This window comes from Camponotus floridanus, unplaced genomic scaffold, assembly GCF_003227725.1.
Source record: "Camponotus floridanus strain SB8 unplaced genomic scaffold, Cflo_v7.5 scaffold22, whole genome shotgun sequence".
Lineage (NCBI taxonomy): Eukaryota > Metazoa > Arthropoda > Insecta > Hymenoptera > Formicidae > Camponotus > Camponotus floridanus.
In genome coordinates, this window is record NW_020229348.1 from 827,274 (window position 1) to 845,719 (window position 18,446).

The window sequence follows — 18,446 nt, forward strand, 5'->3', positions numbered from 1 at the left end:
CATTGGAATTATTGAACTACTGGTTAAACTAAGTTTTGAGAGTTCAATATCACAACTCGTGTTCACTCATTGCAAGTTATCGACACGAATCTTCATGGGACAATAGGGCTTCGACTAACCACGACGGATTGTCGAAGGCATGCGTTCTGAATAATCCGATGAATATTCAAGGAAATCCGAGATCGCGGCTCTTCATCGCAGAGCATGCGTTGGAGCACGCTTCAATTAAACCTCGACTGTCCATCTTTGGAATTTGAGAAATTTTTGCATAGTATTTTTGATAAAACACAAAAAGTAAATAATATTTTACACAATATAGCTAATTTATATACGTATATATAATCTAAGTTATAATAATAATGCAAAATATATCAAGCATTTATTAGAAAAAAATTTGTTGGAGATTGTCATTAATATAAAAAAGACATTTTGTATATGACGTTAATTGATGATTTTTAATATCAACTGTTTCTCTTCTCTTTTTCTATCAGATTTAATTTATAATCTTTATTGCAGTTTTTTCGCTATAAATAATAAATAAGTGAAAAATATTTAATTTTGAAAAATTTGGTATTTTTTCAATAACAATCTATTATGTTGGATATGATACACAGCCAAATAACCATGAAAATTGACGTCTGCTTTTTACTTCTGCATCGCAGACATAATTTTCAAAAGTGCATGATCGCGAATAGTCGGAATGGAATATTCAAGCGGGCAGGAAGTCGCGTGGAAGGAAGAAATGACTTTCGCTTCCGGCGATTCGTCCGTCAATTTTCCGTAACTCGAAAGCAGTCGAGAAATGACAAAAGGCAGAACGAAAGGCAAGGGACAATCAAAGGCGAAAGATTGAAACACGAAAACGAAACAGATGGAAGAATGTGGAATACGCATGCATAACAAGTTTTGCCTCAAAACTTTTCTCATTCGAGGAAATTATAAATTCATTAACCATGAATTTTTTATATTAATCTGGGTTGAAGAGAGAATCGTATAGTCGCTGAAAAAAAAAGTAAATGGACATTTTGTGCAGAAATGCGTTTTTATTTGTGCTAGCAGTGAATCTCCACGAGTTTCTAAAACCGCAACAATTCAAACTTTGAAAGAAGTAGTACAATGCGGTGTTTAAAGATTGGAAAATGTTCTGTGAAGCAAAAATGCGTGCAAGAAAAATAATCGCCAGTCATTAAATATCAATTAAAGTAAAAACGTAGTGCAAGTATTTAAAAAAAAATCAAAAATCCCTAAATATTAATAATACTAAAAAAATACTAGGTTAAGAAGAATATACATATATCACACACATCTAATTATTATTTAATTATAAGTCGCTATTATTACAACGAAACTGAACGAAACGATGTTATCGAGCGATTTTTATATTCTGTTACATGTAGTCGTATAAATCCCCAATGGTTTCATGCTCTAATACGGGATATCCACCATTCGTTCGAAATGCTCGAATGTTTGTCAGATATATAAAACGTACGGATTTTACGTCGGATAAACTCAAATGCACGATGAATAATACCTGGTGAAAACAGGAGAAATCGAACGTGATTACTGCCTCTCCGAGCGATATCCATCAATGGTAAGTAACCGAACGTGTTCTTCAAGGTTCGTCTGATCTTTTGCTCGTGGCAAGCGTGAAATAAAACTTCAAGCTTATACGTAATCTTTTTTTTTTTTAAACAAGAAACAACCTCATTAAATTAAATTGCTTTCATTGTTAATACAATTTATCGGCAATTTTCATTATATACATTCTTAGTATTGTATTTAATCAAATTATCGTATTAATATAATTATACGTGACATAAAATGTATGCGCATACATTCGCTTCATTATGTATTATCTTTTTATGTGAAGCATAAAAAAATCTACGTTTAAAATATCCTGTTCATCTTCTGTACAAATTATGCATCAAGCTAATTGCTGTTTATTTTTTTCTGAATTAATTGCATTTTACTTTGCATCTGTCTCTCAAGCAAAAAAAAAATATACGCGCACAGACGGGAAATTATGCATGATGATGATCGAAAATTTCGAGGGAACTACTATTCCAAGGAGGATCGCACCATTTTCTCGAAAGTCCCAAGTTAAATTCACGGAGCAGCGAAGAGAGCTCATTCTCCGAGCGAAGTTCTCTTCGAGTTATCAGCATTCTGCGCGAGTGTTCTTCCGCCATAAAGGGTAATGAGTTTTCCATTCATCGAGAACAAGGTAAAGCTTCTGCCAAGAATGCGGATGCGAAAGACGTTTCCGAGCGGGAACGATCGAAACGCGCGAAAGGTCGCCCGCGCTCGCGAAAAAGCTCCCACATTTCTGCGTGCACGACACGTGACTTCCTGGTGACGATACGCGTGTGAATGGCGACACGATATGCAGCATCGGGCATTACGATTATTACGATCAAGTGACCGCGACGAGAGCGCACCGAGAGGGGAAATGGCGGTCCTGCCCTCGCGCGACAAGTCGTCCTACTTATGAATTACCGTTACTACTTGTCAGTTTGTGCATGCGAGAATCACCGTAACAGTCGGACCAAATGCGATGGAAAACGCCCGTTTCGTTTCGGAAAAGATCGTAGGATCGTGCGACCCAACAAACGAAGAAATGGAAAGGAAACAGAAAAAATTCTTTGCGAGAGATTAATTCAATATCTAGAAACTATCCTTCTTCAATACGTCATTTTGCGAAAAGGAAGCGGAATGAATTGCTACCGCGAGAAACGGGAATTGTTTATCGTATTCTTGTTGGAAGAAAAGAGAGGAAGGAGTTATATTATGTAAATGCGGAAAAATTAAAAATTAATATTGTCTCTTAGCCTCTAGTAATTTAGATTATTCATCTAGTTATTAAGAATTCTCATTATTTTTTCATTCGAGCTACCAGAAATCCTCTGGCGCATTTTGCAAATTAATTATTATATATTAATAGGTCGTATAATTTATTAATATGATTATCATTATATAATACAAGGGCACCTCAATAAGGTAACAAGACCTGTATTTTCGTGACAGGTCTTGTTACCGTACTTATTAAAATGCTCTTATATAAGCATATATATTATATAACACGATTATATAATATTTAAAAAATATAATATTAATATATAAATATAATATACAAACATTTTTAATATATATTAAATTTTAATTAATAATATATATTTAATTTTTAATATATATTAAAGATTATTCTTGCATTAAATTCTGTATTATATCTCGTTCAACCAGATTTATATATAACTTTCACCGATCATTTCTCTATTACGGTAATCAGCGATATTTACCGAGGATCGCTAACACCGTCTGCATATGATAACTGAATCGATGCCGTTGAATCGAGAGTTACGCGCTACTGTACGCGTGATTAAATCCCTCGCAATTTCCCGCAACTAATATAGCGCGAGGCATTATGGTTCACGCGCAAATTATGCACATTCGATAATTGAGTGAGGCTAACATCGTCGTAATAACCTCCGCGTACTTCGACTACCTATAATTTTATACGCCGGTTGTACGTTTCGCGCACCGCGAACGGAATCACATGTTCCAATTTATAGCCAAGACGATGTACTTTCGTTTTTCATTGGCTGCATATAGGTAGCCGCGTAACAATCGATCCTGTGTAAACAAGTACCGCCGATATTACATAATTGATACCGTGTCTCGGAGAAGATAATCGTCAAATTATACACGCGATGCTCTAATGGAGAACGTCGTAATAGCTTGAGATATAACTAAGAAAAAAAAACCACTTTTTTATGAAAGAATGAAAATAATTATTATATTACCAGAGAAGCACATCGTTAAAATTAAAATATATTTTAAAATAATGTAAAATTTTATATTTCAGATTTTATTAAAAACTTAACTTGCAAGATATATACATATCAATTCGTACGTTTGACTGAATTCTTGTTTAATCCCCGAGTTTAATAGTGTATTGAATTACACATACGCATAATAATATCTTACGCATAAAATCGTTGACCAAAGTTCAGATTTTCGTGATTTTGATATTCTTTATACAAGTAACCTATGTAATATCTATTATTACACACTACAGTTTATTAAATATTATAATATTTTCAAGATTTATAGGCTTTTTATTCAAGTATTATATTATAGGAAGTTCGCGCATTAAGTTTTTAATGTACAAATTTACAGATGCATAGATCTATTATTAAGAACTTATCTGGGAAAATATCGCATTCATATCATTAAATAAAAATCATACGTTGCATGATGTCAAAACAAAACCAGTAAGACATCAAAAATGCAAAATTTAATTAAAAATTGTTGATAAAACTTTTGCATCTCTCTGATATGGTAAAATAATTACTAAAACACATTCAAACATTTCGATAATGAATGGTATAATGTAAACTCCATTATGTGGAGAGTACTTTAAATTTTGATCGCACATGAATGGTTCGGTGTAAATATCGCGTTTGTTGAGTCTCTGCTAATTTACAGTTAATATGGAAAATCGGAAAATGTAGAGGAATGAGCGTAAAATATTTTAATTAGAAAGTTCGAAAAAGTTTCAATTTTTACCGATAATTGTTATGTAATTTTATAATTTTATTGTGTATTCTCTTGGTATTAAAATTATGAAATGCGGAGCAAAAATAGGAAAATATTACAAAATTACATCTATTTTTAGTGTACGTCGAGAACACTCATTCAAGTAAAAATATAAGAAAAAGTACATATATCAGAAAATACATGTATAAATAAATTATCAAATGAAATCCGATTGTTAGCGTATCATCTGCTAAAGCAAACGATATCAGAGAACAATATTACAGGTGTCGGTGACACATGGTAAACGAATCACTCGATACACATTACATACATTACGTGTCGGACATGAGCAGCGATCCCTTTATCCGATCCCTCTCCGGAGCGCTTTCAATTCCCGTCCCTTCGATAAATATGTACACGGGAACACGATATATCCCGTCTGGGCGCGCGCGCGTGCGCACGAATACCAACATAATCATTTGCGTTGGTACACGCAGAAATATTAATGTAACGCGCCGCGGCCCGGAGCAGCCGCGTTGTAATCGGGCGTTTCCTCATCATCACGTATGAAGTGGTGTCAGGTCCTCGAGCGCGGTCCACTGATCGGTCGGTCGGTTGGTCGGTCACTTCCACGCAGGGACACGGCGGACAGGACATTGTCCATTATCATCGCACGCTATCCTACTTCTAATTTTCTCCCTCCTTTTTCCCTGCTCGTCGCTCGTAAATCTCCTCCGTCAAGATTTCCAAGTAAACGGTCCATGAGAACTGGGATCCCCCCTGGCTTCAACGAGACCGTAAAAAAGCCGGTCCTTTTTATATTTTCGATCGTCGTGAGAAGGGCGCGAAGTGTTCTCTCGTCGTTTCCGACTCCGCGCAAAATGTTCCAAGATTCTAAGCTGCAGCTTTTAAACTTGCAAATCCAATTTTACCTTGTTAGCATAATTAATTTTTTAAAAAGGCTTTCATGCCGATGTGATTTTTCAAGGATACGCGTATGGTTTTTCAAACGCGGATTAATTAATTTAATTCCCATCTTTTAATGTTTATCTTGTATATCAATATAATCATATTCGCACGAAAAGAAATGATTGTAATCGTAGAATTATAAGAATATTTTTTTCTATTTTTCTTTCTCCGAAACTTTGGATTCTAAAGACAGTGATTATTTTTCTATCAATTATCTACTTTATAAAATTAAAAAATCTTCAAAACTGCAAACTTTCGTGTATATCAAGCTTCAAAATTAAATATTTATATTTTCTATTTTTTTCCTGCGAAACTTTGATTCAATTTGGATTCTAAAGACAGTGATTATTTTTCCATCAATTATCTACTTTATAAAATTAAAAAAGCTTCAAAACTCCAAACTTTCTTGTATATCAAATTTCAAAATTAAATAAAACAAAATTTTTTTACTAAACATTATTTTTTAAGCGAATATAAAAAAAAAATATTTTAATAACAAGTCTAATAAATTTTCCATTGTTTCATCTGCCTTCTAGCGTTATTAGTTTTTTGTCGACCGTAAACTTGGGTTTGCATCATCGCGTGGAATTTTCGTTCCGAGGTTAACCGAGTAGCGGGTCTGAAAGACAATTTTGCGGAAGGTTATGGTTCAAAATGACGTAGCTGACGGAAGTTGAGGACGAGAAGGTAACTGGTACTGACTTAAAACGCGTATCTTGATCTTATGAATCTTAATCTATCTTTCCGCCGTCCAAGATAGATCGACCGTATTCATCGTATAATTGAATGCCATTTATAATAATTGTGCAACAATTTACATTAAGTTTTTATCCCGCAAAATAACTCTCGACTATCGCGAAATATATAGATAAAAGATTTTTCCCTGTGATTTGAGAATATTACTTCACATGGTACATATCCTCTCTACCATTTTACTTATCGATTTCTATTGATATCATCCTAATAATGGATGGGCGAAAATACAGCTCTGTTACATATTGTAAACGGAATAAAAGATATTGCTCGAAAGCGAACCAATAAAGCAATAAAAAATTATTTTTATATCTATAAAAATTACATATATTATTTATAAATACGGTCTACTTTAAATTATTTATTTATTTTTCCCAAAATTTTATATTCGAGGAATATTTCCAATCAACGTACGAAAACTTTTCCCTTTTATTAATGCGAAATACATGCAAAAATGACATGCATAGACAACTATTGCAAAGTAGAAAATGTTTGAATGGCTTAGGTATATTTACTCGCAGTATGAATTATTATTTCGACGAATGAGGCAAATTCTCGAGTCGAAAAAAAAAAAACAGGAAGAACTACAATAGTGGTCACAAAGCTCTCATTGCACTTAGTTTTCTAGGCGTGAATAATTACATGGCAGAAAACTCGCAATGAGAATTACCGGTTTCACATTAATACGCAAACGCACTCATGAGCTGTCTTAAATACAATATAGTGCTTCATGGCAATGCCGATGCACCTTTGTCCCCGTTTCTCTCGCCACTTGTCGTTTCGATTTCAAACGGAAGGTAATTGCTGTCGGTTTTATCGCACGCGTCGAGCACATCTATTATAATAGTCCTCGTTTTGAAATATGTAATTTGCTTTCAAATATTTAACATTGATATAATTTATTAAATGTCCTAGTTAACACGCAATGAATATTCTATATTATCTCTTTCGTATCCAGCTTTTGCCATTATTTCATTTACAGGTCACGGTTGCATGTGTATATCTCGTTTATAAATTAAAATAATCGAAAATGTAAATTTTTTAAATTTAGTTTTAAAATTATTTATTTTAAAATTGTTTCAATTTACAAATATCTTTTAAGCTATAATTTAAATTTTGTTTTATTTTTATGCTATGTATTAAATTTAATTGAGTCAAAATAAATAAAAATTACATTTTTACATTTATGACATTTTTGTAAAGAGAATTTGCGAAGAGAATTTAAAATACGCGCACACGTACATACATACGAAAGAGAAAAACTATTCCATTGCTATATCCATGCTATTTTATAAATACGACTCCAAATAGAAGTATCTCAACAATTATCTCGATAATTATCCAATTAACCAAATAAAATACAGAAAAAGAAAGTAAACAACTTAAACAACCATTAAAATACAGAAAAATAAAATCAAATAACTTAACAAACATCGAGTAATGTGAAAAAATTTACGCGAAAAAATATTATTCACGAAAAATTCGAAAATAATTTTTTTAATAAATAAAGATTCATATTTCTCTAAGGAATAAAAGTAAAAGTGGCATACATTCTCATCGTATCTTGTAACAATTGTGCGTATTCATTCTATCCTGAGAATGCATCTTTACATCTTCAATTTGTTTTCTACATACATACAAGATATCTCGCGAGATATCATTCTTTTCATTTCTTAAGAAATTCAGGGTCAGTATTTCATTAACGGAAATCTGCTTTAACATTGTCTTGCATCAAAACTTTTTAATTTCCAAAGTTAAATATCTCGACAGTTAAAGCGGAAATTAAAATTATATTAATTAAAGTTTTCTCGAGTATTTAAGAAAAATAATGATACTTCGCTAACTATTTGTATCTTCACAGCTTAATTTATAATAAAACTTTCATGTTTTTGGTCAATGCAAAATTAGTTTCAAAATTATAGCATCCGGAAACTTTAATAGGGAATATCGATAACTGTGTAAGATTTATGACAGCTTACTTATGTTGGCGTGTTAAATACGTGGCGAAAAAGTAGGTCAATGCGGTACGTTATCATAATGCATCCTTTGTTATGACTGAAAACGCAATGAGATGATACATGTAATTAATTCGCAATTAAAAACTAAACTGTCTTCTGCGAAATAATCACGTTATTAATAACGTGATTAGTATGCTACCTCAGCTAATATAGTACATCGTAAAATACGCGCGTGATTAACATAACTCGTTAAAAAATCTTTCTTCACAGTAATCTTTTGTAAAATGTTGCCTGAATAGTTACCTGTTTTCATGCTTGTACGATTAAATTTTTCATTATTTCATCATTCTTATCTCATTGTGCATTTTCAGGTCGGTGAATATTCAGGGTACATCGAAGAAACAATCCTACAAGTTATTCACGTTAATTGACGATCTTTCCTTGAAGAGCACATTCTGTAAACCCAGCAGTTATCTTATGTGCAGTAAACTGAAGTCATTATAGCTAATCGATAGACGTATACCAATAGATTAGTATAGAACTATCTGAAGCCTTGTCATGTGCGACCTTGCTTCACCTTTTCAACTATGTTTTGCTGTAAAAATCCAACTCTCTATAGATTCTATAAAAATATATAATCATAAAAAGCTATTCTTCCTGCCTCATAATGTAATATATTTTGCATTTCCTTCTTTTGCTTTAATTAATTGAGATAAAAAGAATTTTCTAACACAAGGAAATTTATATTTAATATGTAAAAAGTTCTTTTCTCTTAGTTTTTTATAATTTTTAAATTGCACTATTGAAATAAATTGAAAAAAATAAAATAAAATAAAAGACTGTTAAATGTCATAAACCCCATCGTCAATTTCAAAAGTATCGACAGATTATCATTCCGATCATATTATCATGGACAATTTGATGTACAGATTGTAACCATATCACCATGAATAATTCTAATTACTTTTAACACGATGCATTTCTTTCTTGGATAAAATATGAGACCGTAGTTCATTAGTGGTTTAATTAACGTTGTGAAGATTAGAAAGGAGGAACTCGACAATGACTTTAACTAAACGAAGAATTAAAAGCAATTTATAAATCTGACGCTATTATCGCGCAAATTCTTTCTTTGTTTCCCTTTCTTTTTTTTTTAGAAAAAATTGATATTACCCTGTAGGATATGATATGGACTCTCACGGACGCTATTCTGATATGGTAGGATCCTCGTGTGTTTTCCGATGCCACTATTATTACGCCGATATACGGAATAAAAGCAGCGGTTCTAAAAAGCGGTTTCACGCGGATGCGACCGGTATACGTCATAGAGTCGGATCATTTTTGCGCGACTGACTTTATCGACTTCGCCATTCAATAACGAACGAAAAAATATAGCTCCCGCGTAACAAAGAAACGGAATAATATTCGAAAATGAAATGGAGAGAGATAAGAGAAAAAATAAATACTGACGCGAGATAAATATCACTCATGTGAAAAATACGCGTTCCACGCAATTTTCATATCTATCTTTGTTATATATTTATATTTGTGTTTTAGGGCGAGAAGGTGTATTGTCAAAAATATAAACATAACGTATGGGAGAAATGACAGATTCGAAGGTTCCACTTGTGAGAAAAGAAAGAAAGATTTATATACTTCATGTTTCACGTTATCTTTTATGCGGTGAAATGCGTCGTTAAGCAAAAGCGCCCGCAAATGATGGTGGAATTTATGTCGCACGCATTTGCACACGGGGAGAAACATTATTCTACTTATATAAAGGAAAGCACCCGACGCCGCGCATAATGCACGGGATGCAAATATCGCAGTGTTGGTTTCCCCGTTGCAAGACAATGGCTTGTTTTGTTTTAAACAACGTGAATTCTCTTTTTCTCCCTCTCTCTCTCTCTCTCTCTTTGGGGACTCTATGATTTTCAAGTTTGCTAGGAAAGCTTAAAGCTACTTTGAATCTATTCATTTCGTACACTTGGTGTGTTACAGAAAAGTTAAAAGATGATCGAAAGGCTCCTCTAGAAATGAAAAGTACGAATTTACGCGCAACCATTCGTTGTATATTTGACAAATTTATTCGTATGACATGCAAAGAGGGTCCTAGATTTTTCAATATCTCTTTTTACAGGTTGAGTGACAGTAAAAAAATTTGGAACCAATTCCAGATCGTCGAATTTTTTATTATATTTCTCTCGCGCGCGTTCCGATTTCATCGATTTCGACTGGCTCGCTCTATCAAATCGATTCGAGTTTTGCTCTTAAAATATATCCGCAACGGTTATTAAATAAAGAAAAAGAACATTCAACCGTTCGAGCACATTGTTCTGAGAAATCTTTATATTTATGTGCGTTTATACTGGAGAGAGGCGAAAGTTAGCAGCAAAAAGTAGTATCGAAGTAAGGATACCGTGAACAGTCACGCGAGGCATACCAGCTGTTTTTTCAGCCGCTAAATCGCAAAATGTCAGTGCAAATGCGTAAATACGGAAACTAAAAATAAAACTTGTAAGATCTGGATCTTGAACGTATTACAGATTGTTTCGGCGGTAATAAACATCCTGCTAATTCATCTAACGCGCGAGTATCGACGAATGTACCGCGCATTTACGTAATCAACATTTACAGCATTGTCGCATACATAATTACAACACATCGTCGACAATTACCTCATCCACACGAGGAAACACTTGTATCTCGAATGTTTGTTGAATAGAGTATTATTCGGAACTGCTGTTTTATGATCGTCAATACAGCTGATCGTTATATGGCTTCCTTCCGGCTATCTTCGTTTAATAAAAAAACCATGATATGTGTATTAAAATGAAATATGACTCTTTTATCATTTTTTTAAATTATTTCAAATTGTTTCAAAAAGTTTGCTCCGTTCGTCAAACTATGGCAACGATGACAAACTTTATTAAGAATGGTTGAAAATAATTTGAAAAATATTTTTTTCGTTTTTTAATATGCAGCTAATTTTTTTTACATCAAGTATATATTTTTCAAAATTTTTTAAAAATTTAATTACGTATAATATATATATTTGTAATATATATATATATATATATATATATATATATATATGTAATATATATATTTAATTACAATTGATACAACTTCTAATTATGATATCAAAATCTTATAAAAGTTGAATAGTAATTTTTCAAAAATTATTTCCTGCCTCGCGAAGCGAACTCCACCCATGACATTTTGGACGTACCTAGTGTTTATGATAAGCATAGCGCATTTCATGCACTTATATGCATACATATCCGTTTCACTAGCGGCATATGTTATCCAGCTTAAGATCACGCTTAGGTGTATAAAGGCTCCGCGACTCGAGACTATCTAAAGCCGAACGAGCTTCCGGCTTGGTTCGACGAAGTTTTAATGGTTCATCAGAAAAAGCAAACTGCGCGTCCCGCTAAATATAGATCTCGACTATGGCGGGCCATTACGTGCTCGCAAATTCCATACAAACTCCTTGCGGCGTTCCGCCATAGGAGGATCCTAACGTGCGTGAGTTTGCATCATCGCCAGGAATAAAGTTCTTATAATTCTCGTAATCCCGCTCTTCTCGATTGAAATACAGAGAGCGGAGCTCTTGCTTGTATAAGACAAAATCAATACATAAAAAATTTTATGAAAATGAAATTCTCCTGATATACATAAAATTGTATTTTTATAAAATATCCAAATTTCGAAATATTATTGTTCTGAATTTCGAAAAAAATACGGTACTAAAAGTAATAAAATTTTACTTTACTTTATTTATTTATTTATTTTTTTTTTTTTTGAGACTCTACAGGATTTTCTATAGACACGTGCATTAAGATTCTCTTATGTTGAACTTTCTCGTTATTTCGAAATTATATATGCATTCTACTTCAAACGTTCTCAAACATTTCAAGCAAATGGTATTTCTGAACATTATTAACATTATTATACGTGAAGCAGTGAATTTTCGCATTATGTTCAGAGTGTATTCTAAGCATTTAGAGTCTTGTGCATCTAGTATATCAGCAAATGCGAAGCAATTTAACGAATAAACTGATAACGAATAAAATTAACTGATTACGAATAAACTGATAACGAATAAAATTAATAGCAAATATTAATAAAAACCTGACGGATTCACACAATAACCGGATAACGAGATAATAAAATGTATTAAGAACGATAATCTCGAGTCCATAGAATTGTTACGTATGTTATTACATAAAAAAATCACCGCAAAGTTCACCGCGCCGAGCATAGCTAAAGTCTTTATTTCTGATATAAGTCGGGAATCTATTTCTGGCAAGTCTCGAGTTCTACGGACGGCGGTATAAATCTTGATAATCGTCATGAAAGTTGCTCGTCGATAAAACGCCAACGCCATTCGTCGTAACGAATCGACGAGAAATAGAGCTTTGCTCAGAGATTAATGCCCGTCAAATATATATAATAAAATATGAAATACTAAAAATCATACATGTCGGATGTAATTAATCATAACAATCAACAAAATTCCTGAGCTGTTTCATTCATCTAATCTCGGTATTGAATTAAATCTTGTATGTATTTCATAATATTTCGAAAATAAATTTTATTTTATATATAGAGGTACAAAGATGGAATCTCTCTTGATTGTGCTTAGAATAGGCTTGTCTTTTTATATAAAATAAAATTGAAATAAAAATTGAAGAACTCGTGGTATTAATCGCCACGTTAACGATCGCCTGGTAACGATTATCTAATCTTATAATCAAGATGCAACACTCACCTAGTGGAATGATCGACGAATGAGCCGCCATCCAGGAGCCTCAGCTTGGCAAAGAGTACAGCACTGACAAACGGCACCGCCGTGAGCTCCTCGAGGTCGACCTCCACCGAGAATTTGTACTTCTTCTTCTTCATCATGAAGGCCATCTCACCCCTGAGGCCGGGGCACCGCACTTTGATGCCTGTTGCGTGTAACGTGCAGGTACCCGGACCTGCGGCAAGCGAGGATCTCGAGGGTCTACCCACCGTGGCTTCCAACGATTTCACGAGAAACCTTAATTTCGATTCAACGACGGATGATTTCGGCCTGTCGATGCATTCGCGACCGATTTGCAACTTCCGGTCGTTCGTATTTTCTTGATTATCACTTTACGCACTTGCCAATCTCACCGTCTCGCGTTTCGCGCGCGCAAGGAAATTCATTCCCGACTTTTCAATTACGGAAAATATAATAGATCGGAAAAGAGGTAGCCTTGCCAAAGTTCTCCTGTTCCTCCGATTGGGATTTTTCCAATTTCTTAAATCAAGATTGCTTCTTGAGCGTCGCAAGCACTTGGATGGACTGCGAGGGAGATTTGTATCGCGCGATTTTTACCGTGAATTCTTCTTCGCAAGAGGAACGTCTTAAGAGCTACCTAACGAATGACGACTTCGTGGTGATTCTGCCTCGCAGATGCTTCATCGACGTCGTCTGTCGCTTCTATGTTTGTCAACGTCGCGTCGAGGTTCAATAGGAAGAAGTACAGCTAACATACTCGAGCGCCATTTTTGTCCTCCGGAACTGCAAACAAAGTTTGGAATTGTATTACGCGATCGTAGGAAAATAGTGCGAGAAGGTAAAAAGTTTGACGGGTTTGTCACGCGCAATTCACGTGAGCAGAAACTAATGAATAAACAATAGACGCAAAAAATTCAATAAAGTCAAGATAATTAATCTTGATATCTATCATTTGATAAACGCGAAAATTATCCGAATTGCCTAATTTGGTTAGTATTTTCGCCTTAATAATTAAAACTCTTTTCATTAAAATATTGAAATCTAAGCTATATGAAATAAATATATAAAAGTTTTTAGATAATTTATATAAATAATAATAATATAAATAATAAATAAATAGTAAAACATATTACAAACAATGTAATAATAATGACTTATATTTGCATATATTTTTATTTTAAAACATTTTCCGTCATTTTGACAGTTCCTAGAAACTGAATCTATAATATTTATTTTTCAATAAAATAATTATTCAACTCAATATTTCAGGTAATCATGAAAATATATGAATCACTTATATATTTCTATATCTATGTATCTATATTTATATATCTATTTCCATATCTACATCTATATATCTCAATGTATAATGTAATAATAATGCAAATTTTTACATTGTAAATTTCTAAAGACACAATCGAGAGAATTGAATTTATGTATATTTTAATATCGCAATAAAATTAAAAAATATATAATTTCTAAATCTTCACAATTTTAATCAAGTAAACATATATAAAATTAAATATCCATCAAGGAGATTCAAGCACAATAAAAATAAAAATTAATTTTATGATTACATAGAAACGAAAGGTCCAGAAAAATTCTATTATCTATTAAAACAAAGCATCGATAGCTTTTTTTCTCGATCTCTCTTTTTTATTTCTCTTTCTTTTTCTCATCTTTTCTATCGTCTGCGGAATGTTATCTTTCAAACAAGTTGCCAAGATAATGGCATTTTTATTATATTTTGTTTATATAATTACACGTTATATCTTGTTAATATATCACTTTTAATCATATATGTTTTATAATATAGGTCATTTAAAAGCACATCGCGTCGGAAAGTTACAAATGCCTGATAGAGACGGAAATCGCCAAATATTTTATTCAGCAATACCCAAATAATTAATTTAAGTTTGCTATTTTTTCGTATTACAGCTTGACCTAACGTCTTAACAAATTACGAATCGTATCAATATGTCATAGAGAAACTGACTTGTTTCTAAGAGGCATTGTAAAGTGCAAATTAAAGAAATTAACATTTCAAAAAAATGCTAATTGCGCTCAAAAATGCAAACGAATTTCCGCAAATGCCTGTTCGCTTCCTGGAATCGAGTTTCGGGAAAGCAAATTAGATGAGCATGAGGCGTCGATGTGACGTACTCAGCAAGTCGAAAACAGAAACAGTTCCATTCAAAATAATTTGTAAAAAAGAAAATACGAGTTTGACTGTAAACAACTTAAGTCACCCCCAAAAAAAAAGAAAAATAAAGATCAATAATAAAGCGATAAAAATATTTGCTAAGCCGTTTCTGACGTAACAAGAAAATTTAATGTTTTCAACGCATTTTAAAATATGACTTTTCTCATTGCAAATTAAAATTTAAAGAAAAAAGTATACATTTCATATATTTTCCCATAACATATAATTTCTAAATACAGTATAAAATTATATAAATGAATAATTATATTTAAATAAACAAAATCATTTTTTTTTTCATTTAAATATTTTGGATTAAAAAGTCTTTACTTAATAAACTTTTATTTCATAAAAGTTTATAGTTACAAGAGAGATTTAAAACTGATTGCACGTTAAAAGTTTTAGAAAAATATAACAACGCGAGAATTAAAAAAAAAAGTGATTCCAAATTAATTAAAAAAATCAACTAGTCAAAAGATCAAAATTAGCACAGTTCTATTAAATAATAAAATTTTTTTAATGTTATCTTTAATAATTCAATTGAACGACTCAATATTTAATATGAATTTAAAATCAACATTTTAATCACTTTTTTAATTTATCATCTCGGATAAAAAAATAAAATATCTTATAAAATAAAATATATTCAATATTATTTTCGAAATAAAAGTTTCATCTCGCAAAATTTTGATTTAGAAATTTACTCGGAAGAATTTAGTTCTCATTCAAGGTTGCTTCTATTCGATTGTGTTTCAAAAATTAAGAGGATATTCATTGATAACGGATTATCTGATCACTGAGCATCATTGAGATCTACTCGACAATTTCGCTACTCGCTTAACTGATTCAATTTTTGGATGAGAACAATTACAAGAATAAATCGAGAAGCATATAATCCGCCATCGACAGGAATAATCTGCGGAGTTAATCTTCTCAAATAAAACGGAATTATTCGGATTTACACGGACAGTTTTCTCACGCGAACAATAAAAACAAATTAGTTTCCCTCGTATTTTTCAATTGCAAAGTACGTCGTATATGAATATCAATCGAGAGAAAAAAATAGATACGATATTTTAATTTTTTTTACCAGATTCTTTATGTCGCCCGTATCGATGATGCTCGACCTAACCTAGAATGCCTAATCACAGCCTCGTAGATGCAGGTTGTATTCGCGCACGCGACGCTCGTGAAAGTAGCACGGAAAAACAAGCGGCGACGATAAGAACGCGCTTTATCACTCCCGGTTAGCCGTCAGCCAGCTGACAGCTGACAGATCGGCAGCGCTAGACGGATAGGACACTGTCCTTATACGCGTGAATCGCTCGGTGCGCTTCATTTGGGAGCCGTCAAACCACACGTCAGATTACATCGATCCCCTGGGAGGGGAGGGACTACGAAATTAAAGCGACGCGACGAGGAAGGGACACGCGCGTACGACGCGTAATCGCGATGAAAGGGACCTCTCATTGGAAGAGGTGGACGCTGGTCCTCGCAATAACCTCTCGCGCGCGTCTTGGCGCCACCCGCTAACTCTAGATCGATCTGGAAGCTGTCACGAGAGAGCCTAATCTTTCAATGCCGCGGACGTGATCCTTCGCGCGCGAATCTCTCGAGGAATGTCGAATGGACGCAATGGAAATCCCGACCGCGGGATCCCGTCTCGCGCGATGGCAGGTGCGACTTTATAACCTCTCGACGACCTTTCGTTCTCTCGCGTTTAATCTCGATGGGAGGATTTGAGGTTACCGACGAGTTTTTCGGATTCGGATGGTACTTACCGTGCTCCGTACGCTCTCGTAGGGTCCACCACGCTAGCCGATTTCACGCATCCTCGCACTTTTCATGATCACACAGGCGTCTCTTCGCGACGTCGTCCACTACTACGGTCACTATAAACTGCCACGATGACGACGGAGGCCGACGACGACGCGAGAATGCGAGAGTCCCGTGAAACGAAGAGACTGCGAACGCTTCGTCACGTCCGATATAACGGAACCAAACTGAGCTCGTCTGGCTCGCCTACGAACTGAACCGAACTGCACGAACTGTGTTGTGATACGGGCCGAGTTTCTCCCGCGCATGCGCGACGATCGCCATCTCATTGTCAGCGAAGTATCTAGTTTGAGAAAAAAGATGTCATTGTCGCGCGCACAGAGTCAATAATGAAATTATTTATCGAGATGTAAATTAAAATGCGTCATTCGTTTCTAAATATTCGCGCAACATGGCTATTAATTACTCGAGAAATAAATCATCATTTTAATTAATAATTAATTTAAAAAGGCAATAACGAAATAAAATTTTAATGATAATTTTATTCTTAAAGCATCATTACTTTCGTTTCTTGAATAACGCGCATCTGACAAATGTAATGCGATAAAATTAGCGATACATTTTTGGAAAATTAATAAATAATGCGAAATATATATGCGGATACAATTGAAATAAATTAAGTAATTTATGTATTTATTCTTCGCGTAAACTGAGAGACTTTGTTCGTAACAAATACAAATTATCAAATACCTTTATCAATATCTCACACGTACGTATATATGTATATACGTCGTTGGATTGATTGACATTGTCAGACGCTGTCATCGAATACGTATATTGTAGAAGGATCGGATCAAATTCCATTGGCCAGAATTTTGTGCGTATGCATGAGTCCCGCCTTCATAAATTTGTGCTCCTAAATACAATGTGAAAATCTATATAAATTTTCTCTATTCTTTTGATATTTATGCTAATGATATATAAAGTATGAGCGTTTTTCAGGCGACTCAGAGGACACAGTGTAACCACGTGTAACACAGTGGATCATTTCATCCTTGTTTACATTCGGCAACAAGGATGAAATGATACACTGTGTCCTCGGTTACTTGCCGAAAAATAACACTGTGTCCTCTGTATCACTTGCTGAAAAACACCTATGTTAAATGATATATTGAGCATTATATATATATTAATTTTTTACATGCTCGATGTTTCAAAAATTAGAGAATAAGTTTTCAAAGTTTAATCTACCTTTTGTATCGATTAAAAATATATAAGTCTATACAAATTCTTCTGATTTTAATTCTTTATTTTTGAAACAGAATTTTACCTTAAATGTTTGGAGTAAATAAACAATTAATGTATATTATTTCTTTGAATATTTTTTTATTTCTTACCTGTGAGGGGATAACGGGAGGTAATTTTACTTTATAATGAATTATGTTGTACGTGTGTTATTGACAATTTATCCCGTGATTTC

General features: G+C 33.5%; 1 protein-coding gene across 2 annotated transcripts in view; it reads right to left on the reverse strand.

Moving 5' to 3' along the window:
* The window catches only part of LOC105253343, a 64,971-nt gene extending 46,529 nt beyond the window's left edge, over nucleotides 1–18,442 (reverse strand). Inside the window, exons 1-4 of one of the 2 annotated variants that reach the window (XM_025408663.1) lie at nucleotides 18,364–18,442; nucleotides 17,717–17,882; nucleotides 16,972–17,309; nucleotides 12,994–13,773 (exon numbers count right to left, since the gene is read on the reverse strand). In XM_025408663.1, coding sequence (XP_025264448.1) covers nucleotides 12,994–13,139 — 146 coding nt within the window. In that variant the 5' untranslated portion in view covers nucleotides 13,140–13,773; nucleotides 16,972–17,309; nucleotides 17,717–17,882; nucleotides 18,364–18,442. The remainder of the gene's footprint in view (nucleotides 1–12,993; nucleotides 13,774–16,971; nucleotides 17,310–17,716; nucleotides 17,883–18,363) is intronic. The other variant, XM_011261328.3, reaches the window with a different exon arrangement.
* Between the last annotated feature and the right edge of the window lie 4 nt (nucleotides 18,443–18,446).